This window comes from Neolamprologus multifasciatus, chromosome 3, assembly GCF_963576455.1.
Source record: "Neolamprologus multifasciatus chromosome 3, fNeoMul1.2, whole genome shotgun sequence".
NCBI classification, from domain to species: Eukaryota; Metazoa; Chordata; class Actinopteri; order Cichliformes; family Cichlidae; genus Neolamprologus; species Neolamprologus multifasciatus.
Window position 1 is genome coordinate 18,087,606 of NC_140441.1, and position 19,582 is coordinate 18,107,187.

The 19,582-nt window shown below is 40.6% G+C and overlaps 2 protein-coding genes across 4 annotated transcripts; one reads left to right on the forward strand and one right to left on the reverse strand.

Annotated features, from left to right (window-relative positions):
• Nucleotides 1-2,230: 2,230 nt before the first annotated feature.
• LOC146521822 (butyrophilin subfamily 1 member A1-like) lies at nt 2,231-6,686 on the forward strand. 3 transcript variants are annotated; one of them, XM_085140673.1, is made up of 10 exons: nt 2,231-2,420; nt 2,589-2,651; nt 2,879-3,241; nt 3,343-3,636; nt 3,750-3,842; nt 3,971-4,006; nt 4,107-4,121; nt 4,820-4,843; nt 4,952-4,987; nt 5,083-6,686. In XM_085140673.1, the coding sequence occupies exons 1-10, from the start codon at nt 2,417-2,419 to the stop codon at nt 5,664-5,666; spliced, it is 1,512 nt and encodes a 503-aa protein (XP_084996799.1). In that variant the 5' UTR covers nt 2,231-2,416; the 3' UTR covers nt 5,667-6,686. The 3 variants fall into 3 exon arrangements, with proteins under 3 accessions (XP_084996799.1, XP_084996780.1, XP_084996789.1); XM_085140654.1 differs by having other exon boundaries at nt 2,232-2,420; nt 3,744-3,842; XM_085140663.1 differs by having other exon boundaries at nt 2,232-2,420; nt 3,744-3,842; nt 4,955-4,987.
• A 913-nt stretch (nt 6,687-7,599) lies between these two features.
• Nucleotides 7,600-19,467, reverse strand: LOC146521823 (uncharacterized). Its single transcript, XM_085140613.1, has 8 exons — nt 19,288-19,467; nt 14,902-15,011; nt 14,253-14,337; nt 13,206-13,401; nt 11,734-12,803; nt 10,794-11,593; nt 8,994-9,200; nt 7,600-8,899 (listed from the first exon to the last, which is right to left on the reverse strand). The coding sequence occupies exons 1-8, from the start codon at nt 19,428-19,430 to the stop codon at nt 8,655-8,657; spliced, it is 2,856 nt and encodes a 951-aa protein (XP_084996739.1). The 5' UTR covers nt 19,431-19,467; the 3' UTR covers nt 7,600-8,654.
• Between the last annotated feature and the right edge of the window lie 115 nt (nt 19,468-19,582).

The following is a 19,582-nucleotide window of genomic DNA, read 5'->3' on the forward strand; positions in this document are numbered from 1 at the left end:
CGTGGTTAAAAAAACAGGAATTATGAAAAAGAAGTTTTTTCATACTTGTGTTAAGCTGTGTGTAGAAATTACACAAAATTCAGTCTCAGGTTAAATGTGATAGAAACAGCTTCCATCTTGATAAAATATGAGTGTCATGAAGCCATGTTTGCATTTATTTGCACTGCTTTCCAGTCTGGGCGTCAATTTATGTTCAGCTTTAAGTATAAAAGGGTCCATTCTACAACGTGTTGTTATTTTTTTTAAGTTGCTGAATATAAACATTATTTTTGTGCTGATACTGCACTTCTTTTTTTTTTTTCCAGAACCAAAGAGCTTTTTAAATATGCATAGAATTATTTTGAATTACTTTTTGAATATTTCTTAAAATACTTAGATTTAAAGTTCTACCAAAAGTTAAAATAAAAAGAACAGTATTGGTGAACTTTAAATATTTTGGGTGCAATGTATTTTTGCATATGGGTATAATAGAATAGCTTTGGAGTTTTGTTTTTTAAAACTTGAGTATGTACTTCTACAAAATGTAACAAGACATAAAAACTGTTTTATTGATTATAAAATACACTATATCAGATTCATATCAGTATCGGCAGATATCCAAATTTATGATATCGGTATCGGACATAAAAAGTGGTATGAGCCATTTTAGTCTGTACGTAGCTACATCTGTATGAGGGCACAGAGCTGCACGTCATCGACCCAATCTGCGGCTCTTTTTCAAAGTCTGCAGTCATTCGTAGCGACGCATGAAACAAAATCACGTGGCCGATACAAACTACTGTGACCGTTAAGTTACGTACGGGCAAACTACGTTGAGCGTGTCACGTGAAACAAACGCAAACGGAGAGTAGCGTTACACTGAAGTCGCAAACATTTTAGATTCACATTAAGTCTTTAAAAATAAATAAATAAATCATATAGATTGTAATCATGATTGTATGTGTGGCGATGTTCGCGCAAAGTTTCGCTGAGATTGGCCCAAACGGGAGACGTTGTACTTACAGACATCCTGAGATCGATATAATAAAAGTTGTCTCAGAGTTCAAATTAGGGCTGGGTATCGTCACTGATTTCTAGAATCGATTCAATTCCGATTCACAGGGTCCCAAATCGATTCGATCCACGATTCGATTTAATTCGATTCGATTCTATTTAATTCGATTCGATTCACTTTGATTTGAATCTGGGAAATTTTGACAGTCAGAAATATTATAATTCAGATCAGTACATTTACATATTTTTGTATCTATAAAAAGGAAGCTGACACACCAAGACTTTATCAAAGGTGTGAGCATCACAGCAGAGGCCTTTGTGTCAAAGTAGCTGAAGATAAAACACAGAAAAACATGAAGGTGATTTTCCTGTTCTGGGATTTTATAAAAATTTTCTGCAGTAGATCAAAAACGAAAGAAAACCATTAATCAACACATGAACATTACCTCTGAAGTTACAGCGGTTTTATTAGAGACAAGGCTGAGCGTTTTGCATTTTGCATAATTTTAAAAAGTTTAAATTTGTTCAGTATTGAACGGCAGAAATTAGGTTTTATTTTCGGAAGTATATAAAACGAAGAAAGAAAACCGTCGGCCGACAGCGCTGTAAACAACGGTAGACTTGTGCGTAACAAGCAAGCGAATAATGCAGAAAACAGTACAGAGAGAGAGAGAGAGAGAGAGGGAGAGAGAGCGCGCAAGAGAGCGAGCATGCGAGAGAGAGCTGTGCATCTTGGTCGAAGCAAAACAATAAAAGTCAGAGTGAATTCATGACGTTGTTTATGTGAAGCCTAGTTTGGATCTTCTTTTGCTGCTGGTTCGGTCAATATTGTTTGGAGAGAGATAAAACTAACAGCTTTAGAATCAGCGCATAAAGGGCGTGAACACAAAGCGCGGACCGCCGACAGATCAGAATCAGCGCGCTGTCGGCTTTCAGCCCCGACTGTGAGAAAGGCAACATCTCACTGATTCTTATCCGCGGGTCACGCTGTGTGTTTAAGTCTTTGTGCAGAATCCATGTTCCTGCTCTCATTTACTGTCTTAGCTGTTTGGTGGTTGTTGAAATTTTGTGAGATTTCACCTGAGATTCTGGCATTTCGGGCAAAATAAATTTATATTAAAAAATCGATTCAGGATTTTAATGAATCGATTTTACGTTATCCAAGCCAGAATCGATTTTAATCGATAAATCGATTATAAAAACCCACCCCTAGTTCAAATCCTCGTCTCTCCGCCCTCTCTAACGAAAATGAAAGTGAAAGTAAGAGTAAAGCAAGCAGCAAGCTATCGAGGTCAGCGGAGAAACTGCAGAGAAAGAAAGGACAAACCGGACTCCTGGATTTCACGTTTTCCTCGTCCCTCTCTTTAAGCTGCACATCTCTGACTGTGTGACAGAGATTTCTCGGTGGAGCTACAGAAACACGATGGGTAGGTCGATACTGATCACTTGTTTTGTCGTTTAGCAGCATGCTAATCGTGAACTAGCCCTCGGCCCTTTTTTTCTGCCGTCAACATTAAACGCTTGTTTTCTTTAGCGTTACTAGATTTGAGTTAAGGTCGAGGAAATTATAAAGTCCGTCACCTCCCTTTTTACAGATCGACGGGTGACAGGTCTGTGTCTCCTGACGCTGTTTATATCTTCCTGCACTGCTGCTCCCAGTAAGTCTCTGATTAGTAACACACACACACACACACACACACACACAATCTCAGTGTCTGATGTTTCTGATTTGTTCAAGTTTAGCCACATGTTATTGTTACTTCTCTTGCTAAACCTGGAAACTTGATTGACTTCATTATAATAAGATTTATCTTTCTGTGTTTAACCATCTTTTCCACTCTGCCAGTGTAAAAGATAAATGATGCCAGTGTTATTTATCTTACAGCTTCAACCAACTTTGTGGTTACCACCACGTCTCCTGTCACTGTGACTCGTGGCCATCAGGTCACATTGCCGTGCTGGCTCAGTCCACAGCAAAATGCAGAGGAGCTGGAGGTACGCTGGTACCGTACTAATCGCTTTGACAGCCCGGTAATGCACTACCAGTCAAAAAAGTTCAAATATGAAGAAGCTGCCTACGTTGGCCGAGTCTCATTTGGACTCAAGGATGCAGCGTCAGGTGGGCTGAATTCAGGCGATGTGAGCCTGAAGCTGCTGAACGTCACAACTGAGGATGCAGGAGATTTTGTTTGTTATGTCAGCAGCAGCCAGGGTTATGACAGTGCACCTGTCAATCTAATCGTGACAGGTGAGTGACTTAGGGGTGGAAATGTATAAGATGTTTAAAGCTTTGCTCTAAACCGTCGCATTAACATGTTCTTCATCTTCCTCCTCGGACACTTTATCTAGCTTCGGGAAGTCCTCCTTTTCTATCAGTAGTGTGGGGAGAAGATGACAAGGTGAACGTGAGCTGTGAATCTGAAGGCTGGTATCCACAGCCTGTGCTGCGCTGGTCAGACAAGAAGCAGGATGTGAAACCTCAAAGTCTGGTGTACAAGAATATGTCTTCTGGACTTTTTTTAGTCCACAGTTGGCTTCTTCTTTCCTCCACCTCTGAGCCTTCCTGCTCAGTGGGTCTCTCTGATAAAGAGGTAAAGGAGGCCAAAGTGAGCCTGGGAACTCTTCATAACACTGCTAAACCTGGTAAAGAGAATTTTTGTGTGTGTGTGTAATAGTTATATTATCTTTATTTGTTTTTGATTGTAAATATAGTAAAAGCTAAAATACAAGATTTCTTGCTTTTTGTTTAGAGTCAGAGTCCTCACCAGGTGGGTGGGTGGCCTTTGCACTGCTTCTTGTAGCCACATTAGTGTTGGCTGCATTGGGAGTGATGTACTACAGAAAGAAAGGTACCTAACACATACATAATACATTTATATAATATCTTTAAATAGATAACACTTTAAAGTTATCCACTGTTATATGAAAGTGTTTGTTGTCTGAAATTAAATCCTGAAATGTTTGTTTTGTGTTCTAGTGAGGAACACCCAATCAGGAAGAGACCAAATTGATGGTAAGAAAGAGCACACGACAAGTTCAAATTAATGTTCTCAGTTATATAAACATGTGTCCGGGCAGAAACGGAATCCTGACATGAATATTTTGTGTTTCAGGGAACGGCTTAAGTGGTAAGAACGTCACACTGAACAAATCATTTTTCACATCAGCTGTGGTTTTGTTAAATGTGCTTGAAGATGGAGCAAAGTCAGCCTCTGACACAACCTGGATCCTACTTTTCCACATGATTTGTTATCCCCATGCAAGTGTTGTGCCTACATCATCATCATAATGTCGGTCCTGGATCAATATTGCAACTCTCCAATCATATTGTCTGAGCACTTCGTTAGCATTAGCCAAGAAGTTAGCTGATGCTTAAAAAACCCCTGTAAATTTGGCTAACAGCAAAGCTAACCTGATAATATATTTGTTATACTGAAAAAAATAATAAGTAAAACACTTAAAATACTTAATATGTCTTTCTGAAGAGAGTTTTATCTAAGCAAAGACAGTTTATTCTTTAACCCCCACACTGCAAAAATTTAAATCACAACATTGTGATTGGTTGGTTGCAATCTTGATCCTGGACCTAGAGTTTTATGATGATGCAGGAACAACACCAACAGGGAGATATCAGATACACCTCCTACATTGCAAAAGTTATAGGATTGCAGTATTCCACACTGACCCATCAGTATCACTGTGGAAAGCTACACAAGGCATTCTGTAATCATTTGCACAGTGTTGACATGACAAAGAAATCTGATTCAAATGATTCTTCCATTAAAACGAAAAATACTGATAAACTATTTGTTGTATTTCTCTACAGAGACTGAAAAACTTTTACCAAGAGGTAAGACGTTACTAAAGCCGTCGTTGTTCTTAGAATCATTGTAACACATGAAGGTTATGTCATTAGGACATAATATAATAAACACATGTATTCTCTATTTCCCTACAGAAGATGGGCGTCTTTCAGAAGCTAGAAATCATTATGGTAATAACTTCATTCATTTTGTTGACAATCTCACATTTTCACAGTTTTTTCTCTTTCATGACTTTTGTCACTCTTTCTGATTCAATTTTTAACAGTAAATGTTAAACTTGAGGACAGAAACAACCCATACCTCATTGTTAAAGGCAACAGAGTGAGAGAACCCAACATAGAACTTCCTAATGGAGACAAGGTTACCTGTGTCACAGCTATCAAAGGAACATCTGGCTTCTCTTCTGGAAAACACTACTGGGAGGTTTCTATGAGGAGTATAAACGCAGAGATCAAACAGTCCTGGTGGGTAGGAGTTACAAGTGCAGCTGAAATCCCCAATAATTCACCCACATCTTTTCCAAACACATCTAATGGTTTCTGGTTTCTGTCTTCATCTCCCAAAAGAGCAAATAGTTTTCAGTTTAGCACACAACCTGAGATTTCAATACCTTTCCATTCAAGACCAGAGACGGTCGGTGTGTATTTGGATCGTGACAGTGGTGAGCTTTCATTTTATAATGTGGAAGAGAAAACACTAATTGGATCTTTCACAGCTACATTCAACGGTGAAATCTTTCCATTATTTAACCCTGGAAAAGGTGACACATCAGTTATGGAGGTAGTACAGAGTCAAACAGGTGATGAAGGAAACTGTGCAGAATCAGTTGAGAACAAGACTGAAACTTAATATTGCAAGTAAGGAAAACTGTACAAGCTGAAACATTTTCTTTGTTTTCATGGGAAAAGTATCGAATGACCTCACATTACTTTTATACTGACTTACTGAGACATTAAATCCATCAATTCTGTCTCATGTTCAGGTTATTTATACCGTTTAAAAATTTGGAGGTCATATTAACTCAAACTTCATGGCCACAGCATCATTTTATGTAAATACAATTTGAACTATGAATTTCTTTCTTATGGTTAAAAAAGTTAATTAATATCTCTATTACATCTTTGGGCAGGCAAACAAGAAAGAAAACCTTTATGCTTTTAACACGTTTGATTCCAAGTGAAGGCAAAACATGGTAAACAAAACACGTGCTGCTGTGGAGGTTTAATCCTCAAATTTTCTAGCTGACATAAAACTGAATGAAGAGACATAAATGTGTGCAATTTATTTTTCATTTTTAATCTGAAATAATTATGAAGAGAAGTCCAAAAAGTGAATCAAACATTAAGCAAGTACGAATAAAATAAGGTTAAATGCTAGAATTAAGAGCAAGAATACAAAAATATATAAAAATGTGAGTCAAAAATAAAAAAATAATGATCTGAAAGATAAAAGTAATAAATTCATGCACACTAATACAAAGAAAAATTAAATGAGGTGAGTAAACCAGATAACATGAGCGTTATAGCTGGTTTATTGTGCACATGCCTGTCAGATAATGCTGAGCCAGGTTACTTAGGCCCTGATAAATTGGCATAATATTTTACAGTCAGGTCTAAAGTTTAGAGGAATGACCTTTGTACCTGTGTTACAGGCGCATTTATACACCTTTTTTTGGTAAAGTAAAACAATGGCTGCTCTAAAATTCTATACACAGGTAATGGACTATTTCTGCCAGTGGTAAAGAGGGCAAACATTCTTATCCTGGGAATAAAAGCTCCTTACCTTTGTGATATTCCCTAAATGATAAAATTCTGGAATGTGAGGTCACTGCCTTGCATCTCCAACTTGTGTGAAACAACAGTTAATGTTGTGTGTAATGATGATGATAGTACCATAAATTATGATTCTTGATAAGCTAACACAAATACCACAGGGTTAGCTTATCAACAACTGATCATTGATAGTTTATCACTGTTACAAACCAAAAATACGACAAAATAGTAAAATACTACCAAAAATGTTAATACAAACAGAGAACACTACGCATCCAGCCATCAGTATCTGACAGTGTTTCAGTGATTTGAATTATTTCTGTTAGCAGAGATTATCGTGGTTGTTGATAAAGCTGACCCTGTGGTAACACAGAATACAATAATTGATCTAAAGCTGATCCGGGAGAATACCACAGATCTGTAAATAGTAGTTAGTGTCACTCAGTACCTTCTTATAAGCAGTGTCTGTGGCTAGGTTAGTCTTAAAGTGGTTCTCAAACCCCTCTGATCTTTGTGTGGAACCAATGCCACATTGTATGTTGTGTGTTTTACTTTGTATACAGAGTGTATTTGTCTGCCAATACACTCCATGTGTTATTTATACTGTGATTAGGACATGTGTTGCTTGTGTAGTAGCTGTAAGATTTGTTAGCATCACATGACCGTTTTTAAGGTTTTCTTTTTCGGTGTGGGGTTGAGGGTGTACTGATGTGTTAGATCACTTTCCATTTTAAATTTTGTGATGTGGCACTATTGTAGTGGTCTTTGTATTGTTTTCAATTTATATATGGTATGCATATGTAAATAGAATAACCTTTCAAATACTCTGAATTAAACAATACAGTAATTAGCATGCATTTTCAATACTAATCAGAAAGCAGTGTAACTGACACAGTACCATTTGTGTACTCTAAAGCTGTTATTTTTCGTTGTGTTTGTAAAACAATGTAAAAGATTGATGTGCATTTTGTTTTATAATGTTGATATTTTGCAGAACTGCCTTTTTAAAAAAAAATAAAATAAACAAAATCAATACAGGATGAGAAAATTTGTCATTTCATTTTTCTTTTGTCTTCAGCTTACACAAACCAGTTTACGAAAACACAGCAAAATGTCATACACTTTAATAAGTACAGATAGTATTTACAGTATGTACACAATAACACAATACTTTGTAATCACTACTGCATACTTTGATAGATTAGTAAGTATTTACATTGTGAATAAGACCATATGTTGATTCTGAAATACAATTTTTTTTTTAAATTATGTTACGCGATAAATTCAGGCGTGCCTTGATACATACTAGTTTGACTATGATCATGGTACAGAGGTTTGCAAAAAACACTTCACAGGTGCATCATGGTCCGAGATTTTGAAGAATACTTTCTTCATGTGGGAGCCATGAGTTGGGAGAACAACGTCAGTCAGTATCAAACACAAACTATACAGTTTCATACATTTTTTTTCACATGACATGTAGTCTAGTTATAAAGATCAGAACCACTGGTCTCTTCTTCCAAAGCTTTACACATTCATGTTTGGTCTTCAGCCTTCAGTAGAAAGAAATGCTAGACCAAGAACTAACTGCTGTAGTCACAGACCTTTGTTGCTTGTTTCTTCTATCTCTCTTGCGTTACACTCACTCGCTTGCCACTGTTTTCTAGTAAAGCAAAATGACATTAAAAAAAATAAATAAAAAATAATACAAAAAAAATCATTTGTTGTGTTTCAATGCATATTCACACAAAAGTACATTTTTGTACAACCGCTTGAAAAGACATTTAAAAAAAAAGAGACACCGGGCATCCGCAACACCGAGTACACTCATCATCTTTAACTGGAGTAACCCATCTGTCTTCTTAGCTTACTCATTGTTATTACACTACTCCCATATGACCAGAGACGGGGAATGCAGCTATACTTCAGAGTACGGCACCCATGTAAAAAATAAAATAAAAATAAAGGGGAAAGAGAAACTGCGTCCCATAGTGATCTAGAGTTTTTCCTCTTCATTGTGATTGCTGGTGGTTTTTACATTATGATATTTTGCCTGCGCTCGGCCCTAGCAGACTGCAGCCGCGCTCTCCCTCCTCCCCTGCTTCTTCAGCAGCTGGATGCGGTTGTGGACGTAGAACTTGATCGCCCTCCAGTCTCGCTGGTTGCTCACCAACAGAGGGCAGAGTTCGAGGCATCGTTCGCAGTCCGCCTTCGCGGGGACGCGCAGTTCCATGAGGTTTCTCTTCAGGTGAGTCTCCACTGCTACACGCTCGGCTTCTGACCAGGGACGCTTCAGGACACCGCGCTTCCCTGTGCGACCGAGGCAGAGGAGTGACACAGTTTAATGACTTAAGTATTAACACAGATGTTTGTGAGGTCACGCACTAATGATGACAGATTTTACCTGATTTAGGTGGAATGTTTCTTCTCTTATGGGCATTAGCTAACGACGGGCTGACGACAGGTGACGGAACGGGTGCCTTTTTCTTCCGCGGAGGTCGGCCCGGTCCCTTCTTTTTCACCGTGACCTCTGTCTTCTCTTTAATTTCCTCTTTCACTTCCTCTGCCTCAGAATCTTCTGAGAGGGAATCTGCCGAGTTGCCAGACATGACTGCATGAAAAGAGATCAAACAGAGGTTAGTTATCCAAACGTACTAGCAAGCAAAACTGTTCAACCACACAGTTAATGTTACTTCAAATGTTAATAAATAAGTTCAAAGTTGTAAAATGTTCTTCTCAGACAAAATGATGAAGTTTTTTCTCGAGGGCTTAAAACGGGTCTCGGATTTGTAAACTTCCTCTCACGGGTGTGTTGCAGTTTAAATTGGAGACTACAGTATTTAAATGTTGCATGAAAATAACTCTGAATACATTTTAAAAATGAAATTTCAGTAACTACTTTGCATTTTTAGAACTACAATTTACATTATTCAAGTTTTTAAAATGAGCCAGCCAGCAGGTGTTTGGTTTAGCATAACATAGCATAATGACTGGCTAATCGTTTTCCCTGTTGATTTTATGCAAAGCAAAGCTAACCAGCAGCTGGCTGATGCTCATTTTTTAAAGATGAGCCGGAGTTTCATTGATACTCTTATTTTATTCAATGAGCACACTACATTTCCCTGAGTCACTCAAACACACACAAATCTTTACCCTTATTTAAAAAACAACCCCCCTCCCCCGCCAAGTTTCATATTAACCTCTAGTGCCATCTAGCAATACAGCTGCACTAGTTTGTTTTAAATCCATGAAAGCTGCACTCTTAACCGGTGAAATTAGGGTTCACTGAACTTTCTAAAAAAAATTTAAAAAAAGAAAAGAAAAAGACATGTTGCAAGTCAGGAAAAACGCCTCCTTAGGTTAATCCCAATCTTTCTGGAAATATTCTGTAGCCTATATTAGACTAACTTATACTATTCAGACATTACTGTTCAGGCCACACGTGGCACTCGTGTTTCTTTTCTCATTTAATGATTATTTGTAAAAACAGGACTAAACTATCCCATGGATATCACATTAACAAGCTGAACTGCTTTCACTGATATCGGTGCATAATAAAACCACCTACTGCTACCATCTTCTATTTTACTGAAAGTCATTCATGTGGCTGAAACTGTTTCCATTAAAGTGAACAACTATGACAGTGCTGAGAGTTTTAATAAGAGGACAGCAGACTGATCCATGGTATTGGCATCGTACTGATACTAGGATGATAGAATCAAAGTTTTGCTCCTATCTTATATGTTCAGTATGTAACCCTCTGAATTGTGTGGAAATGAAAACATTAAACAATAGAAGTTGACCCAAAGCGCTGCAGAGACATTCCAGGTCTCCAAAAAAAAAAAAACACAGTTTCAACATACATGAAAAGCTGAAAGGTGAGCTTTATCGTGTTAACTAATTATTGTGGAAAATTAGAAGACCATGATTTAGTGCTCATTAAAATGTGTTTGGAATTTGCAAACTGATGATGATGATTCATGTCATAATCATGAAACACTGATCTGCCATTCACAAGCTGCCTTTATAGAGTACAAGTATCAGTAATACTGGTACTGCATCGGATCGATACTAGAAGCTGCAGTATCGCATAAGGCTAGTTTTAATAGGGAGAAAAAGAAATTCATGCATTAAATAGCTGTTGATGGGCAAACACTCAATCATTTCTACTGAATAGAAAAAAAAAAGTAAAGTGTTTCCTTACCGTCCAACTCGAGGCAGATGTGCTGCAGGCTCATCCCTCTGAAAAGCACTCCCTCCCTCTCTCCATAGAGAACGACTCGACCCACACGACCCATCAGTGCTGGGTCTCGTATGATAGTGGAGCAGTTCTGGGTCACGTGGTACTCGTGCTCCAGGAAGTCCTCCAGCCGTTTGATGGCTCCTCCCTGGCCGTCACCCTCCTCCAGCAGTAGCAGCTGGGTAAGGATGGCAACCTGTCGCCGCACTCGTGTTGCCGTTAATGCTCCGGGGTTTTTAGCACCACTGGCTCGTGCCAGGTTTCTCAGGAGGTCTGTGCCGCGGAGTGGGGTAGCAGGGGAGTGGTAGGGCCGGGAGAAGACGTAGGGGCTCTCTGGGTCCACCCCCACGTTGGGGCTGGTTCGAAGAAGCAGGTCGAGGCAGGATTCGCAATGTGGCGGGAGAATTAGTGGCTGAATGCGCCCTCGCTTGCCTAAGACACCAGCCCGTGGGAGATGACACAAGACCTGGCGCTCAAAGGGGGACAGGAAAGCTTCCATGCCAGAAGGGGAGCTGTTGCTGGCGTTGGGCTGAGGGGTGATGCGGTTACGGTAGTCCTGGATAGTGAGCTTGGCCACCTCGCATTCTCGGTGGCGATTGTAGAGGATGAGCAGAGAGAGGCTGGAGTGGCAGAGCAGGCGCCAGGCCTCGGCAGAGTGAGGAGAACGAGTCAAAGAAAGGAAGGAGGAGTGCTGCTGACGACGGAGATACAGGACCAGGCAAGAAAGGGAGGAGAGTAGTGGAGACATGTGATGTCTGTGTGTGCTGGAAAGGGAAGAAAGAGAAACATGCTTTTAAATAAACAGATGAATCTCAACCAACTTTCAAAAAACCTCAAACAAAAAAACAAACAAACAAACACTCAGCTACAGCAGAGCAGAAAAAAAGACAATAATTCACCGCACCTTACAATCTCTCCATTCTTCTCTTCTGGTGCATCGTCCTCCCCTTCCGCGCTCAGCTCCAGCTCTTCATCTGGATCGATGTCCGGCTCCGGTGTAGGAGGTGGAACTAACTCCTCTTGATTTCTTGGGCTCTCCACTTCGACTTTTTGCTGCTCTTCATGCTTTTCTTTCTTCATCCTCCGGCCCCTTCTGGGGGTAGACAGTGGCGGAGGTGATGGACTCTTTACCCGGGGCACCATCGGGGGTGCTGGGGGTTTTGTAGCGGGCAGTGGTAAGCTGGATGCTTTCTTAGCAGCTGCAGGCTGAGCCGAAGCATTTGGTGGAAGCGAAAGGGAGAACGAGACGGCGCCTGTGCTCGAACGGGTGGCAGGTGATTCCCTCTCCCTGGGGAAGAGAGATGGGGGAGTTGGGTTGGAGGAGGACGACTGAGGGACGGCGAAGGAATGACTGTGAGTAGCAGAGGTGGAGGATGAAGAGGGGTGGGGTTGCGAGGCGCTGCCATTTGAAGAGCTGTGCGTGTGGAGGTGAGCCAGCTCCATGGCTGTTCTGACTTCCGGTTGGTTGGCGTGGTGCTTCTCCAGGTGGCGTGCCAGGGATCGGTAGTGCCGGCCGCAGTACGGGCAGTGCTGCCGCCGGCTCACCGTGGAACCACTAGAACTGCCGATGTTTATGTTGATGTTATTGTTTATGTTAGTGGTTGGGGGTGTCAGAGAACTGACTGCGGGCTGGGATCTAGGTGGGGGTGCAACAGGTGTCGGGCGGGAGAAGGAGGAGCAGGGGCGCCCAGGTCCTCTGGAAGAAGTGGGCGCATTATTCTTCTTCTTCGAATTGACCGCCGCAGGCAACTTGCGTTTCTTGCGGCGCCGAAGCATTCGACCCCTTATCTCTTCCATTTCCTCTTCTTCATCATCGTCGTCATCGTCATCATCTTCCTCCTCTTCATCCTCCTCCCGGTCTGAGTCACTGGGTTCAGAGTGGGTGAGTGGGGAGGAAGAGGGCGATAATGACCACGAGGGGGTAAGGTAATCAGAAACAGAGAGCGATAGTGGGTGGGGGCCAGCCTCTTCCTCCTAAATGGACAGATTAAAAAATAAAAGATGTATTTTTTTTTAGTTCACAGGCAAAAAACAAAAAGAAAAAAATCCTCATGTGTGTCTCTCAATCGTTTCAAACTTCATTCTGTCTGCAGTGCCCATTAGAGAGTCTCCTGGATCCCACTGAGGACACAGAGTCACGTTTATGAACGGGAAAATAATTCCCCACACAGCTACCATCTGTAGCTTTTAGCATTAGGGTTAAAGCTTGATTATGCATTGGTGGACTGTCAGCTCATAGCAACAGGGGTCTATGACACAGAACAATTGTAAGGAAAACTCTTAGAAGGCTCCATTCGCTGTTGAGCTTTTCAACATGCCAGAGACAAATACAGAATAACGCCAAACATGTCACGTTTCCATCAGTCAGTAACTCACCATTGCATTCTCGCCCCAGTCCGTTAGGCTGTAGTCCACTGTGATCTCCTCCCCTTTGGCGATGTCTCGGATCGCTATGACAACTAATCGCACCTGGGTTCCGCAGTGGACTTCTCGGATCCGGCAGTTTGGCGGAGGGTGGAAGAGCACGGGTCCTCGAACACCACTTCCCCCCTCCTCCCCCAACTCTGGCACACTAGAAAACATGATGTCAAACTTGATTTAAACATGTAGTTTACTGATACAATTCGACTTGATCGCAACAACAATAATCTTCAATTCGGTCATTCTCATACACAAGTGATCCACATAAAGGCTTCAACAAATCAAAACAATTCAACAAGTCTTAGCCATTATTCGAAAGTGTTTTACAAGAAGGCCACAATAAAACCAACCTGCGTCAACATGAATATGGTATCTGCTGGGAGTGTGGTGCATTAATAAAATCAGTCACATGTTCAAGCTAAAGCCAGTTTAGTTATTTTTTTCTCTGCAGTTATATTTATACAGGTACACTTCTTGCTTCACAGGCCTGACCATGACTATCATTCAGTGGGAAATTTCAAAAAAAGCAAAATGCATGGATGCACATAAAAACTTACAAATCATCAACCTCGCAGTTTGTTTGTTTTTTTTCGGTGTAAAATCACCATCTGAATGGCCTAACCAACTTAGCAATTTCCTTTCATATAATGAAACTTTCCTTTACAGCTGAACCAGAAAGTTGCAGCTCTCTGCCTCTTTTCCATTTCAGTGACTTTCTGAAGCCTCTGTACCCCTACGTGGCTCCACGTCTTTACATGTGTGTGGTTTCAAAATGACAATGAAAAGCACATTTGAATGTTCTGAGGTCGATGAATGTAGGAGCCTTGCTTTTTCGTCAGCGAAAAAGCAAACTCAATTTAGCACCTCTCTTGAAACTTTCTGCCTACAGAATTAACTTTCCTTTTCTGTGACACTGCGTTAGCTTGCAGGTGTGGCTAGCTCCACATGAGTCTTTTTCCCCCTCAAAGATCATCTGAGCAAAGTGGTGAGGGTCCTACTTACCAGAGCTGAGTGGGGTCAGGCAGGTAGTAGGGACTGCCAGGTGGAGGGAGGCGGTCTTCTGCACCCTCAGGGTACTGGCCATCACCTGGGACAGAGTAAACGTTTTAAAGAGGACCCATTATGCTTCTCCATATTCCTTTTCCCATATATACACAATGTTAAAATGGTGAATTCTTTTATTAAGCATGGCAAAAGTTTCAAAACTTCAGGTCTGCATGAGCTCAGAACGACCCTGAAGCTTGTTTTTTATGCTTGGCTCTGTATGCCGTTAAAGGCTATCCATAACAAGGTCCTCTCAGCTACATAGCTTTGGTTGTGGATACAGAATTCCCACCCACTTGCTGCTAAAAATCAAGGGACATCCAATCAGCAAGAAAAGTAAAAAGAAAGTAGCAGTAAATGGAGGTTGCCTTTAAAGTAAAAGAAAACAGATTGAAACAAGCTGTTATATACACTGGGTCATCTCTAACAGAGTCCAAGAATACAAATATGAGTTGGAAATTAGCATAATAGCTCCACTTTAAATCTCACACTTGTTATCACTTCACAGGTTTGGAAAGTAACATTTTCTTTCTCTCACCTAGGTATCAGTGGACAAAAACACATCAACACCAGGTGGCAAACACATTGTGTGAGTCTTTACATTTACCGGGGCTGTAGCTGTGCTCTGACATGCTCTCCTCCTCTTCATCTTCTGTCACATATGCTCGGTCACACACCTTTACAGGTGTTCCCTTCCTTTTCCTCCCACACACACGGCTGTAGAAACAAAGTCAGGTCTTCATTTAGAAAACAAACAAACAAACAAAAAAACCCCAGCACATTCACGCAAAGACTTTGTATAAACATGGGATTGGATCGCAGAGCAAACGAAGTGATCATGTGTACCTGCAGCAAAGCAATACAGGTGTATGCTCATGTGGATGACCTACTTAACTAGTCACGGTGGGAAAAAGTGATAAGAAAATCATTTTAAACCAAAAGAAATTTTTTTTGGGATATATGATGAAGACTAGAGCAGGATCTAGAAACTTCAGTGTTGGGTTGATCTATTAAAAAGGAATTCTGTGACTTTATGCATTTACTACACTGCACATCTGCATCAGTGCACCACCTGCTAGTGGGAGAGCAAACAAGGAAAGAAGGAAGCTAACAGGAAACAGTCTGCTGCTGGTGCAGCCAACAGCTTTTCTCTCTGTTCAAAATCATTTGTAACTTAACCACAAATTGTGGCTGAGCGAGCTGGCACGACTGATGTCAACACTTTCCCTGTCAGCACCTCTCTTTCTCTCGCGCTCTGACTCGCTGTCACTCTCGTTATGTTGATGCAACATCTGTGTGGAATTTTATTTTTTTTTATATTGCATGTACTTTAACTTAATATTTAGTTGTCAACTCAACTTCATGTTAATATATCTCAGCTCTACTCTACATATGTGTGTGTGTGAGAAAGCAGGTGCACTCACAGTGTCAGCAGGGAAAAGAGTAAACTAGTCTGACTTTAAGTGGCAAGAGGATGTGGTAAAATTTTTACGGCTGAGCTGAAATGAGACCAGTTCTAATAAATTAGGTTGATAATAAAAAAATGTGTGCTTTCGATAATTCTTTTACTAATAAATATTCAATTTTCTACATTTTCTTTTATAAAGTTAGGAATGCGGTGTTTAAGTCAAGCCTGATGTCATCACATACATTAAAATATCCCCAGTCTCCTCCTCAATGAGGAATACATTGTTCTAGATCAACACTGGTATTGAATCAGTAGTCTGTCTCATCAAATGCCCAAAGTTTAGATATTGTGATCTAACAAATGCTTTAAAAACACAAATACATACAAGTATCACAGAAAATTGTACTAAACCCTGCCAAACATATTTAAATTTGTTTGGCATGACTAGCATTGAATTTTGAGATTGACGTAGTTTTAAAAAAAAACAAACAACAACAACCAAACAAACTCTAATATAGTACAACACCATGATTGAACAGCTTAAAGAACCACCTCATCTTGAAGGAATTGTGTTCTCCATGATTTTATCAGGAATTTTGGTCCAGCCTTCTTTACAGCGTAGCTTCAGTTCATTGTGGTTTGGAGGCATTTGTTTATGCTCAGGTCTCGCTTCAGTATTTCAGTTTTGTTGAGGTCTGGATTCTGACTGGGTCATCGCAGCACCTCAATTCTTTTGTTTTTCAGTCATTCTGTTGTAGATTTGCTGCTGTGATTGAGATCACTGTCCTGCTGCTCGACCCAGTTTCTGCCAAGCTTTAGCTGTCCGACAGATAGCCTCACATCTGACTAAAGAATACTTTGGTATACAGAGAGCTCATGGTTAACTCAATGACTACAAGCTGTTCAGTTATGTGGCTGCACAGAAAACCCAAATCATCACCCCTCCACCACTCTGCTGACAGCTGGTAAGAGGTCATCTGCAATTTGGTCTAAACTAGCCAAAGGATATCGCTCCAGAAGTCTTATGGTTTGCTCAGATGTAACTTTGTAAACATGTTCCTTTTAGAAAACAGACTTCCTCCTGGCAACCTTTTCCAACAAGCCATACTTATTCAGATTTTTTCTAATTGCTCACTGTCATGAACTTTAATATTTAACATGCTAACTGAGGCCTGTAGATCAAGGATGTCAAACGTTAAAGCCCAGGGCCAGAACTGACCAGACTCCAATCTGGCCCACTGGAATGCTTTAGAAAATGTGAAGGAGTTATTAGATTTTGACCTTTTAGCTGTAATATTTAATCTTTTTTCAGCTTTTCCTATTGATAAAGTCTCCATCGCCATCATCATTTACACTACACCAAAGTGGTTAAGTCATAGATAAACAACTAAATGACAGATGTTCCTGTTTCTCTGCTATCTACTACAGATTAAATAAAACAGGTCTACTACTTCTATTTCAGTTATAGACGGGTTTTGGTTAAAAAGAAAAAAATTCAAGACACCCGGGGCAGTGAGCTACCAGAACCTTTTCTGTCATTTTATACAATTATCATGTAGAAAAAGAAAAAGCCATTATGTTTGTCTATATCTTTTGACTTATTTGAGCTACCCTGAAAAGTTCTGCTGTGCTCAAAGGAGGACATCCTGGCCTTTCCAATGATATCCCATGTGTTCGGGTGGCCTCTTTTAACTTCAGATAGGCAGGACTTCCCAAAAGGAGTTAAACTATAAGATACTTGCATCCTCGGTTCTCAGGAGGCGTGGAAGGCGTAAAGGTGTACTTGTTTTTACAGGATTACATATATGTTCAGTAACGTTTGTACTGACTGCTGTCTTTATAAATAACACTACTATATAATTAGTGATTTGCTAAACTACAAAATGCCAGAAATCTTTAATGTATTTCACAAACATTAGCAACTTATAACCTCTTATATCAACAGAGTTCACCTATGGAGAACCCGTTCACTTCCGATGAACCCAGTTACATTGACTCTCTGACTTCAATTCACCTACATGGTGAAATAAATACAATTATTTACACACACAATAATATTTGCAGATGGATATAACACTGACTATATGTCTGAACGTTAATCAAAAACTATGAGTGTTATTCTTTTTTTTATTATTATTTCTTTTCTTACAGGAAAGGTTACTTTGCCTTTAAAATGCTGGCAGCCTGGTAAAGTGTGTTGATTGTTTGGATAAAGACTAATCGATTGTAAAAGAATAACACAATTTGCAATCATTGGGAGTGTGACTACAGAAATTACCATGCACATTAGAAGTTTAAATACCCAGCTTGCTGTGGTGGTGGACCGTAACTATTATTTTATGGCTGCTGCTAGTTTGTGTGAAATCAAAACAGCAATGCCCTTACACTGAAAACTAACAGATTTTTTAAAAATCACATCGTGAACATTATATTACATTGTGGGTCTACAGCTCCAGAGGGCTCAACTAATTCTGCACAATTTTGCCAGCACCCTCAATAAAACAGGAAGTCCTGACGGTGGTAGTTGTCGCCCATTTAGAAATTATCTGACCCCTCTGGACTCTGCACCACCATCTGCTCAGCACTAATGTGAACATGTGCTGCAGATGGTGCCAAGAGTATTAAAACAAAAAACAAACCCCCCCCCACACACACGTAAAAAAAGCATGGCGTCAAAGCTGCTGGAGACCAATTCCAAACTACTTCCCAGACAATCTCTTGCATTATTTCCATATAAGTTTAATATAAGACGAAGAGGTGAAGAGGTGAAGAGAAGAGGTGATCATTGGAGAAGATTAACAAACACTGATCTACTGCACAGCTATTGTGAGGCTTAACACTACACTTATTAATCAAAAATGGCCCCACCCCTTTAAGCAATCACGTCAGTCTGTAAAAAGGAAATGACCAAAAAAAAAAAAAAAAAAAGAAGAAGCATGATTAGCAAAACACTGCGTGCCTAATTCACTGAGCACGGTTACAGTTAAGTGTTTTTGGGGGCCTTTTGGTCGCGGTCAGCAACTTTGTTTACTTACACCACACAAGCCACGAGTCATGATCTACACCAGCTGAGCACTCGAGAATTGCTGAGAGCTGAACGACATTGTCATTGAATAATACGTTCAGTCTAAGAAATCATATGACTGAGGTTACAGAGGAGAGGGAGAGATATAACTGACAGTCTGGGTTACACAGCTGACGGCTCCTGTTGAGGACATGCTAACATTAATGCTAAACCACGGCTAGCCCCGTTAGCTTCCAACGGCTAACGCTGGTACTTCTGTCCCGTCAAAATCTCAAAAAATAAAAGGATGGCGCTTAAATGCACAGCGGGTTGGATGGGGGAGAGATGCACCTTCGCCGGGCACACCAGCTGCAACCCAAGGCTGAACGAAAATCACTTTCCATTCCCCGTTTTCTGCAATATTACGCTGAAATCATGCACGCGAAAAAAGGGCTTCTAATGGTAACTAAAGAGACGCGCACGGCGCGTGCGTCTACGGCGTTGCATTTTGCTCACAAATCTCCGTTGAGAAAAAAGGATCGCTCGCGGCCACAAACCGGAGGCTCGCCGGTCTCACTCACCCCCGTGGAGGCGGCGGTTTGCTTCCATCCCCGTCGCTGTCGAGGGTCGGTGGCTCCCGGTAGTCAAAAGGCGACCGAACATTCTCCGCCATTAGAACTGCCTTTCCTACCTCTCGCGCTCCGGTAGATTGCACAACGCGCATGTGCACAACATCCTTTGGGGTTCTATTGGTAAAATGGGGTGCACTCACCTCTATATGAGCGAGAAGCTAGTATTGACGCGTTATTTATGTATATGTTTACTTCATATGGCGACAGTTTAACTTTCAAAGACCTAAAACAGAAATAAAGATTA